At 37.1% G+C, this 16,832-nt stretch overlaps 3 protein-coding genes across 12 annotated transcripts in view; 2 read left to right on the top strand and 1 right to left on the bottom strand.

Annotated features, from left to right (window-relative positions):
- The window catches only part of LOC127948590 (protein ELFN1-like), a 74,641-nt gene that overhangs the window by 21,399 nt on the left and 36,410 nt on the right, over positions 1 to 16,832 (bottom strand). The window lies entirely within an intron of this gene.
- Positions 5,566 to 16,638, top strand: LOC127948591 (UDP-glucuronosyltransferase 2C1). Of its 10 annotated transcripts, none has more exons than XM_052545090.1 (4): positions 5,569 to 5,819; positions 11,080 to 11,110; positions 11,837 to 12,688; positions 15,567 to 16,638. In XM_052545090.1, exons 2-4 carry the CDS (start codon positions 11,086 to 11,088, stop codon positions 16,319 to 16,321), a joined length of 1,632 nt encoding a protein of 543 aa, XP_052401050.1. In that variant the 5' UTR covers positions 5,569 to 5,819; positions 11,080 to 11,085; the 3' UTR covers positions 16,322 to 16,638. The 10 variants fall into 10 exon arrangements, with proteins under 10 accessions (XP_052401047.1, XP_052401050.1, XP_052401052.1 ...); XM_052545092.1 differs by having other exon boundaries at positions 5,572 to 5,819; positions 11,840 to 11,931; positions 14,810 to 16,638; XM_052545093.1 differs by having other exon boundaries at positions 5,572 to 5,819; positions 11,840 to 12,004; positions 14,883 to 16,638.
- Positions 6,811 to 10,499, top strand: LOC127948593 (UDP-glucuronosyltransferase 2A3-like). The gene has a single exon (XM_052545097.1). The coding sequence runs from the start codon at positions 8,136 to 8,138 to the stop codon at positions 9,606 to 9,608; it is 1,473 nt and encodes a 490-aa protein (XP_052401057.1). The 5' UTR covers positions 6,811 to 8,135; the 3' UTR covers positions 9,609 to 10,499.

The raw sequence follows: 16,832 nt of genomic DNA, 5'->3' as shown, positions 1-16,832 counted from the left end.
AATATGTTTTGTTTTGTTTTTAAAACTCATTAACTTTATTATAACTATTGCAGAAATCTCAACCGTTTCTTTTAGGTTTGACTGAATTATGTATTATTTTCTTCGGAAATCATAAAAAATGTAATAGAATTGAATGAAGTATGTATGTAAGTATTGGATACCATCATAATGCCTGCATTTTATTTATTCTAATTATCTTTCATATGGATTCATTTGAAGCAGAGGCCAGAGATCCCACAGTACACCCGCAATGTCTATTACCATCACTATGGATCTATAATGAAATGAGCAGCCATACAAACCAAATCATTTCCTCCGCTGCCTGTACAAAAGAACATCTATTGCAAGCCATGGTACAGACACTGTGTGTTCATTATGTTCGCATTTCATGAGATGATGAGATTTAACAATTTCAAGAAGGGTTACAGTACATGCATCAGAATGCTTTCCATGGGCTCTGGGTTTAAATATTACACTGCCTTTACAATGAAATCAAAAAGACAACGTGCCAAGAAACTTTTCACCTCATTCATCAAAGTTCTGGCAGCATTCCATCCTGAAGCATCTTTTCCAATTTAGATCTTGTATAGCAGCACTGTTACAATTAAATATTCCTGTTCTTCTAATTGCTGTTAAATCTTGAATAATAAGGCAACAACTGACTATAGCTGTAACCTACTGTAGCATCTCCTAAGAAAGAAGTAGTTGACATTAATTTATGAATTTATTCACTTTTTGACAAGGAAAAACTCATGCTCTGATCCACCCATCTGTGTGGCCTACATACACTACCTACTGTTCCTGAAATCTGCTCTATTAAAGTCACACTGACCCAGGATTGTGAGGCCTCTAAGGAATATGCCCTGTGGCAATCTCTCACTCTGTCTCCACAACCTGACACTTTAACAGTCACACGCACACAAAACAGGCATCACTATGAGAGATCACAGATCTGTGATGGCAACCATTAGACATATTTCAATAGCCCTATCATCTGTGACAGTATCACGACAGATATGTTCATGGAAAACTAGACCATTTGTATTCCTTTCATTCGTTCTCTCTGGATGTGGTAGCTAAGGGGTTTAGGGTGTTTGTAAATGTATATATGCATTTACAAAAAATGTTCTGTGTGATTGATACAGTAGGTGTTGTTTTTTTTTTTCTTCTAAGTCTTTAGAATCTTGCAACCTAATCAAAGCTGGTTTAACTGTCAGCATGTATATAATTAGTAAAACATGGTTTAAAGGAAGCCAAAATAAGTACAAAATCCATAATAACACTTCCACTGAAAAAGTCCATCCCTTGTTGTCTTCTCTCATCAAAATCCACCCAAGTTTGATAAGAGATGTTTCCGACAGTTTTTGCTTCAAAACATGCTTGTTCTTTATCTGTGCATATTTCTCTCCTGATTCAGACAAGATGACTTTCAATAGAGAAAGCAATGTAATGGATAGTGGAATTATAGTTTAGGTGGAAGGAAAAAACTAATCTTGTTTTTGTTTTGTTTTTGGTGGTGCATTCTGGGAAAATCAAGGTAGCAAACGTTTTAGTGCACTGGAATGGTTTTGACAATGAGGCAGCCATAGAAATCATAGAACTCCAGTGTACTGGTTACAGAGGATTGATACTGATATCTATTCATCCAAATGAAATGAGAGATTATTGGGTGCCAGATTCAAATCAGTCAAAGATGTAGTGTCATATTATTGTGAGTCGTCTCACTTTCCCATTACTCTCTCTCACTCTCTCTCTGTGTTTCCCCATTCATTGACTGTTCTTTTGTCCTTTTAACTGGTGTTAATTAAATGAACAGGGTGCTTACGGAGCGGTGTCTTTCAGTACAATTAACTTGACATACTGTGGTACATTACTGCCATCTTTGCTGTGACCTTAAATAATGTAGATAAACTTTCTTCAAATTAATTGCCAGGTTAATGAGTTCACAGCAGGTTGTGCATTTTGGCAAATGGTTTAGAGAGTCTCTGTTTGCTCAAAAAAAGAAAAAGATTTTTTTTTACCTTAATGCTCACGTTTTTCATTCTTAATAAGTTTTACATTATTGCATTTTAAAGAATCGTCACTTAAATCCCTTCCAGGAATCACACAAATGTATCATATGGCTTCAGGGGATGTGGAAAATAGTGCACAAGTCTTAAGGGCTACTTTTATGGTGATTTAATTGTGGGTTTTTTTTCTTCTGTTTGGAGCTTGACAGCCTGTGGTCGACGTTTAGAAGGTTGGCTCATTTTTGCAAAACTCCAAAAACACACTTTTATGATTATGGGGAAGTTATCAAATAATAAAGTCTTATTTGTGTGTGATTCCATGAATTATACTATGTTATGACCTCAAAACACTGATGTAGGAGCTTTTTTCAGCTATAGTAAACTTGCTTGGTAGCTCGCCTGGTACAGCAATGCACTAGCAATCCAAAGCACTCGCGTATGAGTCTCATGTAAAATATAACACTACAAGTGCTCAGAGACTTGTAGAAGCTAGCAAATGCAATTTTATCTGACATGTGACATTATCAGTTAGGTAAAGTGTAGGTGGAATGTTATTTTCAGATTTGCTCCACTCACCAGATGTTTCATTTCCAAACTGCTGTGATAAATACAACAACCAACATGATAAAACATCACGAGATGCACTTTCATTTGTTGCAGATAAAACTGAATGCACTTTTAGTGTCATTCACTGGACATTTCATTTTGGAAGTGCTGCAAAACATGCAACAAGCAACTTAATTTAATTTCGCTGACACAATCCAATAAGTCTGGGCTTTTGTGTTGAACATTCCGTGTATGAAGCAAGTCACATGGCTTTGAACCTTGAGTAAATAAATACTAACCCTTTAATGAACCTTGTTGTTCTTTCTGGATATAGCAAGAGGAAAGAATAGGGAATGGCAGGAAGTATGAGGATATGAGATACTGGCAAGGACAGGACTGGATGCATTTATAAGCAGAGCAGCATGTCTGAATCAATGTAAAAATGTGCATGTGTGTTTTTCCACGTTTGTGGGTCATGTGTGAGAGGTATACAGTCTGTGTAAGCTGTGTAAGCTCCTTACTGTATTTTTGCTTTTTTTATTCTCTCACACACAAACTCCCATGCATTCATCTCTTGGCTATTACATTGCAGTGACCCAGAAAAGCATACAATTGCATCAGTAAGCCAGAAATGACCAAATCCTGTTTCGGTAACCTAGCAGAACACAGGGAAAGCGAACGTTTGGTAGAACAGTTGCTATAATTGTGTCGACAGTGTGTGTATAGTTTGTTTTCAGGCGTGCATGTTTGTTTTGTGTGAGCGGTACTTCACGGAGTGTTCTGCAGTTTCTTTCAAGGACCTCCTGGTTGCATCACCTATTTCAGAAATCAATGGGTGAATAACCAAACACTTATATATATTCATTTGTATTCCAGGCACAGTAGGATGAAGCAGGCATTCAGTACAGTGATCACTATCCTCTGGGGAAGCAGGGGAGGAAATACTGCAAGAAAATACTAGGAAAGAGGAGCAAGTTGTCATGTGCTTTAAACCGTAAAATAAATCAGATTCTTAGATATTGTACAGTATGTGTATTTTTTATTTGCATATATATATATGAAAATATATATGAAAATGCATTCACATGAACATTGAAATCAGCCCACTCATTTTGACTTCATGGCACAAAAAAGATGACACGGTGTTCTGGTAAACAGCACATGGAGAAGCATCAGATCTGTTGAATACTCAAATGAAGCATCAACCACCCGCCCCCAACCAATTTTATGCCACTTGGAACCTTCCACACACCAGCAGAATCTTAATCAGCAGAGGTAACTGCAGATCGTGGCGTTTTAATTGATAGCTAGGGATGCCAGGTGAATTTCAAGCTTAGTAGGTGATAGTATCACATCACAGGAAATGAGTGATACCTCATTATATCAAGATATCAGGAGGAGAAAGAAGTACAGAAAAGAGATTAACATGAAATGCTAAATTAATGACAGCATGCAGAGGGTTCTCCCAACGAGAATTACACAGATAATATACTCACTGCAAAAATCAAGTTTTCTAATCAGTATTTTTGGCTTGTTTCCCTATTAAAATATCCTTAAAACAGGGTATATGTAAATGAGAAACAAAACTGCATAAGATATTAAAACTTGTTTTCGAAAAATATATCTTGAATTAAGTTTATTTATCCTACTCCACTATCAAACAGCTTTCTTAAAACATAAATTTCAATAAACTTGGTCATATTTATGCTTGAAGCTAGAAAAGCAATTGCCAGGAAGGTAATTTGCCTACGTTCAAGATATATTGCATGAGATGAAGCCATAATATCTTTTGCGTTTTTTCTACTCAAGTAAATGTATCTTTTTTCTTTCAGAATGTTCAGATGTCGTTTTACTCTAATACAAGATATAAATACTGATGTATTTGTTGTTGTTATTATTATTATTAATAATTAATTAATTATTACAATGCTTCAGGGTTCAAGTAATCATAACTATATAATTTGTGCAGCAAATAACGCATTTTGTGGCATAAGGTGTTTCAATGGCTCTTCAATGCAGGAAAATAATAGCTAGGAGTCAATTAGTAATGAGAATTAATAATATGTTGGAGATTTCACATGCACTCACAACTTCCACAAGGAATTCATCAGGAAAGACTTTCTTTATTGTATTCTGAATTAAATGCACTGATTTGAATTGCTTTGTGTGGCATATAGCAGTTCCATTAAGCAGTATGAAGCTGGGAGTGAAAATAAAGAGAGGTTAACTAAATTGTTTAAAAAATATCCATTTTTTTTGTCATTATAAATAATGCAGCCTGAATTTGTATAAGTATAAGGCTGACCGAGACCATGAGGGATCCGATCAAACAAAAATGAAAATGAATGACAAAATAATTCACATTTAAATAACCAAGTATTTTGCATCAGATAACAGAGGTCTGAGTTTTCAAAGCAGCAACCAGCAAATTGAATGAGCTCCAAATGGGCAGAATAGTAAGTGTCCAAATTTCCAGAACATCTGTCACCTAAACCACAACATCATTTCAACTGTCAAGGGGCAAAGTCTAAAAATAATGACAAGCATGGCAAAAACAAATAAACTGCTTCAGCGAAAAAGTATGGTAGTCATGTCAAAGATCATACTCGGTGCAAACGATATTTGCTAAATGATGTTGAAGTACAAGCTCAAACATTACAACACATGACAAAATGTTCAGAGATGCTGGGTGTAAACTGGAATGCCCCGGCATCCAGTGGATTACAGGATTTTTGTCTTTTTATGATTAATAGATGAGTCAAACTTTCCCATGAAATCTCATTCACTTTATGAACCTGCATCAGTCAACACTGAGCTGACTAATGCAGCTGTTCAAACTTACTATGTTTGTTCTTCAGATCAGAGATATTATTCATGTAAAGTTTAATTCATAACACTTGCATGATGCATGTAAGTGCATGCATTGGAAACTTGCATGAATTTAATATCTACAAACAAATAGTCACTGGACTCACTGCACTAGTCCTTTCATCTGGCCCTCCCATAACCCTTTATGTAACCAGAACCATATCCTGTAAATCAGTCATATCATTCAGACTTCAGTAAAAAGAGAAAATATCAGGTTACTGCATGGCTGAAGAACAAAAAGCATAAGGCGATTGTAATTTGATATCAGAGGGAAACGGTTTAAATAGTGTAGCTGAACGAATGTTTTACTTGATATAGTAAGTAAAAAGCTGCCAGGACGGAGTTTGTTTGGACGTTGTGGAAGTTTTCTTGTGAAATCCTTGCATTCGCGCATTGGTGAGTTCCGCATGTATAATTGAATAAACAAGTGTTAGAAATAAGAATAAGAAAGTGTTTTACCTATAACGTCTTTACATAGGGAAATTGTGTTATAGCCTAATGCAACTGGTCAGTGTTAGAAATCTGAAACAATGTGTTTGCTTTGCATGGGATCGTGCAAGGGTTTTAACTTCGCTACTTTAAATTGGGGTGCTTTGGTGTTAAGTTCGCGAACGGCGAACGCATAGATGTTTTTGAATGAATCTTTGAACTGAACGAATTATTCTCGTGTCTCTTTAAGCACAGGCTCGTATCGTTCGTTCGCCGTGGTCTCGTCATGAATGCTTTCCTGTCTCATATCATGAATTAATGCATTCGTCCCAATTCGCATACTATCCACGCTAATTATTACTAATCTAGAAAAACTAATCAGGGGATAGTGTGTGAATTGGACCACAGAGCATGGTAAGATTTGATCTACTGAACGTACGCGCTCTCTCCACTGAACTACAGCTTTATTGAACGAACGTCATGTCCGTCACGTATCCGGTTCATCAGCGAGGAAACGGGAGGGATGTGTAAAAGTAACTGATGACCACACAAAGTTACATAAAGTTGCACTGTTAATAGAACACCAAGACCAAACAGCAATTATTATTAATTAGAATAAAGAAACCAAAACTGCGTCCAAAATTAAGGTCCGGGTCATAAAATAAATAAATACATTTAGCCTACTATATTTTGTAAAATTTTCAGTCTCTCAGATTTTCCTTAGTGTCACTAAAATGTCTAAGCTCTGTTTCATAACATAATTATGTATTTATATATATATGTTTGACTTTAGAATATATATATATATCCCCCCCCCCCAACCACCTAGGCATGAGTAAAGTTGAAATATATCTCCAGCTCTGGAGGTAAATACCCTTTGCTCCACTGAGATCATGAACTTTCACTTACACACAACACACATGCATAGTGATGTTATGGGCAAGGGTAAACTGTGACTTACAGTACGTTACCACTTGACCATGATTTAGCATGTTTTCAAGCTATTCAGTGCATTACAGAGTTTATATAATGAAACTGGGCTGGTTTCCAGAAAAAAAAAAAAAAACACAAAAAAGTTAATGAATTCATTATATATTTTCCCATGTAAAAGCACTTATGATAATCTAATTGATTCCCAGTGAATAATGGTTGTATAACTGAAATCTATGTGGTTCTACTAGGCTACTTGTTTTTTATGGACGATATTCCAGGCTTAAATGTACCAATCCTTTACATTACATTCAACATCAAAAATGAATCCATTAATGAATTTATTGCAGCTAATTTAATAAACTCATGAAATATGAAATAAAGTTGACTACCGCTTGGTAATACTTTCACATCACTGTGTGAAAGTATAAAAAATTTGTATTCTGCTTTATTATTAATTATTTTTTATTTAATGTTTATATCTGTTTAGTATGCAGTACAGTAGAGCAGTAGAGTAGAGCTACAGTAGAGCATGGTGCTAGCAACATCTAAGCCATGGGGTCTATTCCCTGCGAATGAATGAACTGATCAAATTATGCCTTGAAAGTAATGTCCAAAGTCACTTTGGATAAAAGCATCTGCCAAAAGCATGTCATTATTAGGCAGTTCTGATTCTTTACCACAGTTGTAACGTTAAATAGTAGTTCATTAACTACAGCTCAACTTGGAAATGCTCTTTTCCCTATTAAGCGCTGACTGACCCTTCACTTACATTACATACTATAGTATTTGTGTCTTGTCATGCACATTGAGTCTGAAGGAGAGTAAGCTGTACTTACACTCAACAAAGGCTGACCTGGTAGTCATTTTGCAGTCTACATTTTCATGGGTAAGAACATGTTTCTTGGTATGAATATGAACAGCATATAGATACTGTAGGAGCAATAGACCTTAATGTTGATCAGACATTTTTGACTGTCAGATATAAAAAGTCTGAATTTAAGCTCTTTCTCAAAAAATATGCAGTATATTTTAATTTTGTGCACATATTTTCATCTTTAAATCAACATAGTCTTTTATTCATTGATTATTTAGATGACATGAACACTCCTGGATCTTCCAATTAGTGCAGCTTTCCTGACCCAAATTAGCATTTCATTTTCAGATCACTTTGTCCATAAAGTGCATTTCAAAAGCAACATTGAAAAGTTCTTGGACGGTCTTTAAATTGAATGCCCTGACAAAACAATAGTATAAGGTAAAATATATACATAAAATATATGAGGTAAATCTTACAAATGTGTGCTTAATAATGAAGATGTGTTTCCAGTGGATGGCAGTCACTGGGTCAATATGAACATCTTGGTGGAGGCACTTCACGCCAAAGGTCACGATGTTACAGTCATTCGGATGGCAGACAGCTGGTACATTAAAGAATTCTCACCTCACTACACATCAATCACTCTGAATTCTCCTGGAGGATTCGACGAAGAATTCTTTGAGACATTTGCATTCAGACTTATGAAAATCCTGAGAGAAGGTTCCACCTGGGCTCATCTGAAGCTGGAGATAGAGACGTGGCTAGGTACTTATGAGATGACCAAAGTAGAATGTGAGATGATAAAGAGCATGATGGAAGACCAGCAGCTAATACAGTCTTTTAGGGATGCCAAGTATGATTTGCTTCTTACAGATCCATTCTTGTTTGGAGGTGTTCTTTTGGGCAACTTCCTGAAGCTGCCCATTGTCTACAATATCCGTTGGACGATGTATAGTGAAGCGCATTTTGTGATAGCTCCTTCTCCACTTTCTTATATTCCTTTTCCGATGGTGGAGTTATCAGACCGCATGAGCTTTTTTCAAAGAGTGTTAAATGTAGTCATGTACATTGTAGCTGAAGCTATGGGTGCTTTACTGTTTGCTCCAAATTATAATGCACTTTGTGAACAGTTCATTGGCCCTGGAGTGTCCTTCCTTACGCTAGTTCAGAGTGCTGATCTGTGGCTCCACAGAGTTGATTTTATTTTTGAATTCCCCCGTCCCACTATGCCGAACATTGTCTACATGGGAGGTTTTCAATGCAAGCCATCAAAACCTCTTCCCCGGGATCTGGAGGACTTTGTGCAGAGCTCTGGTGATCATGGTGTCATCATCATGTCTCTGGGCACTCTCATTGGTCAGCTTCCCGATGATGTGGCTGAGGCGATTGCTGAAGCTTTTGCAGAACTTCCACAGAAGATCATCTGGAGGTACAAAGGAAAGAGACCATCTGCTCTAGGAAACAACACCTTAATGATGGACTGGATGCCTCAGAATGATCTTCTGGGGCATCCTAAGACCAGAGCCTTTGTGGCACATGGAGGAACCAATGGGATTCAAGAAGCCATTTACCACGGGGTCCCAATCATTGGATTTGGGCTGATTTTTGACCAGCCTGATAATCTTGCAAAAATGAGAGTACGAGGTGTAGCCAAGACTGTAGACTTTGCCACAGTGGATAAGGACTCCTTCCTTAAAACCGTCAAAGAGGTGCTTTATGATCCCTCTTATCGGGAGAACATGCAGAGGCTCTCAAGGCTTCACAAGGACGTTCCAGTGAAACCTCTGGACAACGCCATCTTCTGGATTGAGTTTGTTATGAGGCACAAAGGTGCTGCTCACTTGCGCACAGAGTCTTACAAAATGCCCTGGTACTCTTATCACTCTGTTGATGTCATACTGTTCCTGCTTTCTGCTGTGTCACTCATAATCTTGACTATATATGCAGTAATCAGATATTTCTGCTGCAGAATATGCATGAGAAAAACAAAAACAAAACTTGAATGAGTTTTGTATTATTATTTAGATAATGAGCTAATCTATGTCAGGCATTTCCTGTATATTAATGACCAAAGCTTTGAATCATTATGATGTTCATTTCATATGGACTATGGTAAATAGATGTTGATTTATTGGTTTGTGCACATTTAAATTTGTGTCATTGTTTTAAAATGGTATTCTGTATTTTATTAATAAATTTTGTCAGCTCTTTCATGGTTTTTATTTATATTAACTGATTAGATTTTGTTCTCTTTGAGGTTTTCCTTTTTTCTTTTATGCCATTATTTCACCATTCCATACATGACCCAAACGTGTGTTGGACCAATCTGAATTGAAACCGAAATACTGTAACTAATAATAACTGCATATGTTTTAATGCCTTAGCCTTTCATTTATTTGGTCAGCAAAGGTCTTTAAAAAAAAATATATATACAGTTCAGCAAAATAAATACAATGGCACAAGCATAGTTCAACTGATTCCCCAATGAATTATGTCAGGATACTTTTTTGTAAATCAATGCATTGCAACCGGGGTATTCTAACCAAATCCCAAACAAACCACTTCCTGTAACTGGTTCTTTTTAAAGACTTACACACATACAGCTTGCAACTTACTGCGTTATGTTGTACTCAAACCTCGTTAAGCTTTAATAGATTAAGGTTTGTTGTTTGTATGACAGTATTACCTTAAATTACACATTTAGTCATCAGTAGCTATTTTGTAAGAATGTATAAATGATTTAATTAAATATTTCACCATATTGTTTATTTTGATAATCGTTTTTATTTCAAATGTTTTTATGTAGCATATAAAACATGTACAGTATCTGGCAATCAATTACATTTAGAGAATTAGTTTGATTTAAAGATCTATCAGGCATTTCACATGATTTTTTTATGTACTGAAAATAAAATTACATATTTTGTCAAAGTAAGCGCTGTTGTTTTTCATTTTATTTCCAACCTGGAATGTGTTTGTGCCAAAGACATTCTGGTCTTTCCTGTAAAATGCTTAGTTATATGTAGTCTAATTCTTATATATCATAGTTTTGATATGAAGTACCAGCCATATAAGTAGCTGCAGTGCACTTATCTTGTCAGCATCCAGGTAAAATTACACAATCAAATTCTAACTGGTAGCTCATTAACTAGGGCTTTGCAGGTAAATGCCCTTTGCCCCATTAAAAACGGTTAAATAAGCATATCAGCACGCACAACAAGACCAACGGAGAGTAAATGCTTGTAATTTTGTGATTTACACTACATTCAAGCCTGACCTGGTAGTGATTTTGCATGCTATATATATATATAGAGAGAGAGAGATTTCGTTTTTTTATATGAATAGCACAGAGATCAAAAGGAACGATATCACTTGATATTACTACTAGATGTGTTTGTTGCCTCACAAATTAGAAAAATCTATATTTTTATTTGATATCTACCTTGCCTTCACATGTGTGTTTTTCCTTTTTCGCAGATTTGCATGGCATCTAGGAAACACAAACCAGGTGAGTATATGCTCTTGGTCACTACAATTAAGTAATGTGTCTTGTTAAAAAAACTAATTGTAATCAACTTGACTGTTTCCTAATGATTCTAAAAGAAAATCACGTTAAGGCAAAAACAAAATACATTAAAATTTGAACAGCAGATCATTAGTAATCATACAATTGCCAACTTTGTAAATGGTTATGAAAATGGGTGACATATTATAAATGACCAAGAAACACACACTGCCATACCTTCAAAACGTTTGTTCACAACAACCTCATGCAGGAACATGTTGCTCATTGCTAAGACATTGCATGAGAAATTAAAATGGCATGTTGTAAAATTGGATCAAAATAGCAAACGCGTTTGATATACTACTGAATGGACTCACAGTTTGAAACTAAAAATTCAGAGTCGGGGCCCATCATATGCTATGTGATTTTCAGCAAAATCTGTCAACTCTGACAGGCCAATATCTGCAGACTGGCTCTGACTTTCAGCAATTAGTATTAATGCATCCAGACTGCAATTCTGGGCAAAAGATGTGTAATGTTGCTTATTTGCTTTGGCTCCTCTTAGGGCTGCTGCCCTGCCCCAACACTCACTAGCATTTCAGTTTACAATCTTTTCAAAGACGTCACCGACAGATGCAATGTTAAAATGATATATACTTCAATAATATCACAACTTTACATACTCAAATGGTTCTATCAGTAGGTTATTCTTACTGTGTTGGTTTACAGCAGGTGCCATGAACAGACAGATTTTTCAGTCGTGTGGCCAAATCAGATTAACAGTTCTGCTGCTGATGACTGTCCCAGTTGTTCAAAGTGGGAAGGTTCTTGTGTTTCCAGTGGATGGCAGTCACTGGGTCAATATGAACATCTTGGTGGAGGCACTTCACGCCAAAGGTCACGATGTTACAGTCATTCGGATGCCAGACAGCTGGTACATTAAAGAATTCTCACCACACTACACATCAATCACTCTGAATTCTCCTGGAGGATTCGAAGAAGAATTTTTTGAGATGTTTGCATTCAGACTTATGAAAATCCTGAGAGAAGGTACCACCTGGGCTCGTCTGAAGCTGGAGATAGAGATGTGGGAAAATGTTGGAAAGATGTTTAAAATAAAAAGTGAGATGATAGTCAACATGTTTGAAGACCAACAGCTAATGCAGTCATTAAAAGACACCAAATATGATTTGGTTCTTACAGATCCAGTTGATTTTGGAGGCATTTTATTGGCTCACCATTTCAAACTACCCATTGTCTACAATGTCCGTTGGACAGTGTGCAATGAGGCTCATTATGTAATAGCTCCTTCTCCACTTTCTTATGTTCCTTTGCCAATGCTGGAGTTATCAGATCGCATGAGTTTCTTGGAGAGAGTGAAGAATGTTGTAATGTACATCATAACTGAAACACAAGTTGCCTTTATGATTGCTCCAACATATAATGCACTTTGCGAACGTTTTATTGGCCCTGGAGTGTCCTTCCTTACGCTAGTTCAGAGTGCTGATCTGTGGCTACATAGAGTGGATTTTATTTTTGAATTCCCGCGTCCCACTATGCCAAACATTGTCTACATGGGAGGTTTTCAGTGCAAGCCATCAAAACCTCTTCCCCGGGATCTGGAGGACTTTGTGCAGAGCTCTGGTGATCATGGTGTCATCATCATGTCTCTGGGCACTCTCATTGGTCAGCTTCCCGATGATGTGGCTGAGGCGATTGCTGAAGCTTTTGCAGAACTTCCACAGAAGATCATCTGGAGGTACAAAGGAAAGAGACCATCTGCTCTAGGAAACAACACCTTAATGATGGACTGGATGCCTCAGAATGATCTTCTGGGGCATCCTAAGACCAGAGCCTTTGTGGCACATGGAGGAACCAATGGCATTCAAGAAGCCATTTACCACGGGGTCCCAATCATTGGATTTGGGCTGATTTTTGACCAGCCTGATAATCTTGCAAAAATGAGAGTACGAGGTGTAGCCAAGACTGTAGACTTTGCCACAGTGGATAAGGACTCCTTCCTTAAAACTGTGAAAGAGGTGCTTTATGATCCCTCTTATCGGGAGAACATGCAGAGGCTCTCAAGGCTTCACAAGGACGTTCCAGTGAAACCTCTGGACAATGCCATCTTCTGGATTGAGTTTGTTATGAGGCACAAAGGTGCTGCTCACTTGCGCACAGAGTCTTACAAAATGCCCTGGTACTCTTATCACTCTGTTGATGTCATACTGTTCCTGCTTTCTGCTGTGTCACTCATAATCTTGACTATATATGCAGTAATCAGATATTTCTGCTGCAGAATATGCATGAGAAAAACAAAAAACAAAAGCAAATGAGTTCAGTTGTTAAATCGACAATATTTGTGTTGTACTGTCTCCACAGCTTTATTGTTTGTGTTCAACTATATTTATTTAAAATTCTTTTCATACAGTGATTGATAAATGTTGATTTATTCAAACCATATTAGACTCTATTTACTCTATATACTGTATATGAACAAATATTGTACAAACATTTATTGTATCATATAGCTACAGTGTCATGTATACATATTTTCATACATATAATATCTTAGTGTTCTTCTCAGCACTCGATCATCTTCTCATCAATTATTTTTGCAACAAAAACCATCTGAATGTACAATAATCCTCATATAGCTGTAAAAAGTATTCAAAATAGTGATTTTCAGCACTCATTTCTCCAGGCTTCAGTGTCACATGATCCTTCAGAAATCATTCTAATATGCTGATTGTTGCTAGGAAACATTTCTCATTATTATCAGTGTGGAAAACAGTGATTCTCTGATGAATATAATAATTTTTTTTTTTTAAAAATCTTACTAACCCCAAATGTTTGAACGGTAATGTATAGATTCCTATTATAGTGCAGTGGTTTAATTCATAGTATATTGTTCATTAAACTGGGTGGCCAGAAGAGCACAGTGCCTGTTGTCTCTTTCACTTTGTGAGAGCAGAATAAAAAGAAAGGCCAAGTACTCATAATCCAGCACTTGATAGAACTAAAAGAGCTCTTGTCATAGGAGTTCTTATTTTATCCGTATCACATTAAAAATACCAAGTGTTACTGTAGTTAACTAAGGGATAAAAAAAAGAGCGTGCTGGGAATATTACAACCCAGTCTATCAAAGTGAAGGAAAGTATTATCTGGCAAGGCTCGATCTATTGTGGGTTTAGCTGTCTTAAAAACAGACACGGCTGCTGCAAAAATGTCTCTGTAATTGGTGAACTGTGTGATTTTATTATTTTGACCTTCTTGAACTGTGCTAAGTGATGTTGAAATTCTGCTATATCTAAATGGTTGGGGTTTTGTGGCTGTTAATTTTTGTTGCAATGTGAATTTTTTTTTTTTTTTTTTTTTTATAGAACAAATGACTGATTTGACTTTTCTTCAATTGTTCTCATTGTATTTTAATAAATCTACTGAATGCAACATCCCCTTCCTTACTCTTACTGAATTACTGAGTTCACTCATTTTTGTTTTTGTTATACTGCTAAACTTTTGCTGCACTTTACTGCTTAAAGGGGTGGTGCTGCAAGATGATTTACATATGGATATCTTTTTAAAATGTGCTTGTTCTCTTGCTTTGCAACAGGAACTATGAACGGACAGGTTTTTCAAGTGCTTGGGCCATTTGTGCTAACTCTTCTACTGACAACTGTCCCAGTTGTTCAAAGTGGGAAGGTTCTTGTGTTTCCAGTGGATGGCAGTCACTGGGTCAACATGAACATCTTGGTGGAGGCACTTCATGCCAAAGGTCACGATGTTACAGTCATTCGGATGGCAGACAGCTGGTACATTAAAGAATTCTCACCTCACTACACATCAATCACTCTGAGGTCTGAAGGAGGATTTGGTGAAGAATTCCTTGAGATGTTTGTATCGAGACTTTTAGGAATTATGAGGGAAGGTTCCACCTGGGCTCGTCTGAAGCTGGAGATAGAGATGTGGCAAAGTTCTATTAAGATGATTGAAATAGAAAGTGAGATGATAGTCAACATGATAGAAGACCAGCAACTAATGCAGTCATTAAAAGACGCCAAGTATGATTTGATTCTGACTGATCCGGCCATGTTTGGAGGGATCTTACTGGGTCACTATCTCAAACTGCCCATTGTCTACAATGTCCGTTGGACATTGTTCAGTGAGGCTCATTTTTTTATAGCTCCTTCTCCTCTTTCATATGTACCTTTTCCAATGCTGGAATTATCAGACCGCATGAGTTTCTTTGAAAGAGTGAAGAATGTAGTGATGTACGCCATAACTGAAACACTGGTTGCTATCTTGTTTACTCCAATTAGTAATGCACTTTGCGAACAGTTCATCGGCCAAGGAACATCCTACTTTTCTTTAACTCAGAGTGCTGATCTGTGGCTCCACAGAGTTGATTTTATTTTTGAATTCCCCCGTCCCACCATGCCAAACATTGTCTACATGGGAGGTTTTCAATGCAAGCCATCAAAACCTCTTCCCCGGGATCTGGAGGACTTTGTGCAGAGCTCTGGTGATCATGGTGTCATCATCATGTCTCTGGGCACTCTCATTGGTCAGCTTCCCGATGATGTGGCTGAGGCGATTGCTGAAGCTTTTGCAGAACTTCCACAGAAGATCATCTGGAGGTACAAAGGAAAGAGACCATCTGCTCTAGGAAACAACACCTTAATGATGGACTGGATGCCTCAGAATGATCTTCTGGGGCATCCTAAGACCAGAGCCTTTGTGGCACATGGAGGAACCAATGGGATTCAAGAAGCCATTTACCACGGGGTCCCAATCATTGGATTTGGGCTGATTTTTGACCAGCCTGATAATCTTGCAAAAATGAGAGTACGAGGTGTAGCTAAGACTGTAGACTTTGCCACAGTGGATAAGGACTCCTTTCTTAAAACTGTGAAAGAGGTGCTTTATGATCCCTCTTATCGGGAGAACATGCAGAGGCTCTCAAGGCTTCACAAGGACGTTCCAGTGAAACCTCTGGACAACGCCATCTTCTGGATTGAGTTTGTTATGAGGCACAAAGGTGCTGCTCACTTGCGCACAGAGTCTTACAAAATGCCCTGGTACTCTTATCACTCTGTTGATGTCATACTGTTCCTGCTTTCTGCTGTGTCACTCATAATCTTGACTATATATGCAGTAATCAGATATTTCTGCTGCAGAATATGCATGAGAAAAACAAAAAACAAACTAAAATAATGAGGATGAATATGCACTTGTGTGATTTGCATTTCTTGCATAACTTTCCTACTTTGTATGGAAATACAGTAAAATTACGTTTAAAATAAATATTTTATCTTATCCTGTGTTATGTAAACATCTTTCTATCTATCTCAGCTGATCTCCAAATATACTTTGTTGTACCTAAAAAGAAGAATACTTGGGGAAATAGTATTGTTTTATAACCTTCCCAGTTAGCAGTATAATGTGCATTTCTTTTTACAAATGTCACACGTTTTCTTACCAAAAGGAATTTTTCATCAATGGAAAACAATAAACGTATTACTTGACATTCAGCAGACACGTTTTATTCTGAATGACACAGTTCCACTGGGGCAGCCTGTTTACTGGGATTATGTATTGCTCAAGAGCACAATGGAAGTAGATGTCTCCTGCTTATGATTCACATCTTTGACTTCGCAAAGTTAGCAGCCTAGATCAGGATGTAATCTTTCATCACCTAAAGCAGTGGCTCTTATTTCCAGTCCTC

This window comes from Carassius gibelio, chromosome B1 (assembly GCF_023724105.1).
Source record: "Carassius gibelio isolate Cgi1373 ecotype wild population from Czech Republic chromosome B1, carGib1.2-hapl.c, whole genome shotgun sequence".
Lineage (NCBI taxonomy): Eukaryota > Metazoa > Chordata > Actinopteri > Cypriniformes > Cyprinidae > Carassius > Carassius gibelio.
Note: the sequence above shows the minus strand (reverse complement) of the source record. Positions and strands in the feature narration are given on the sequence as shown.

Coding starts and splice junctions, on each gene's coding strand:
- LOC127948593 (XM_052545097.1), top strand. CDS start 8,136: ATGAACATCTTGGTGGAGGCACTTCACGCCAAAGGTCACGATGTTACA.
- LOC127948591 (XM_052545090.1), top strand. CDS start 11,086: ATGGCATCTAGGAAACACAAACCAG. Junction 11,111..11,836: donor ATCTAGGAAACACAAACCAG/GTGAGTATATGC, acceptor GTTGGTTTACAG/CAGGTGCCATGAACAGACAG. Junction 12,689..15,566: donor AAACATTGTCTACATGGGAG/GTTTTCAGTGCA, acceptor TCTACATGGGAG/GTTTTCAATGCAAGCCATCA.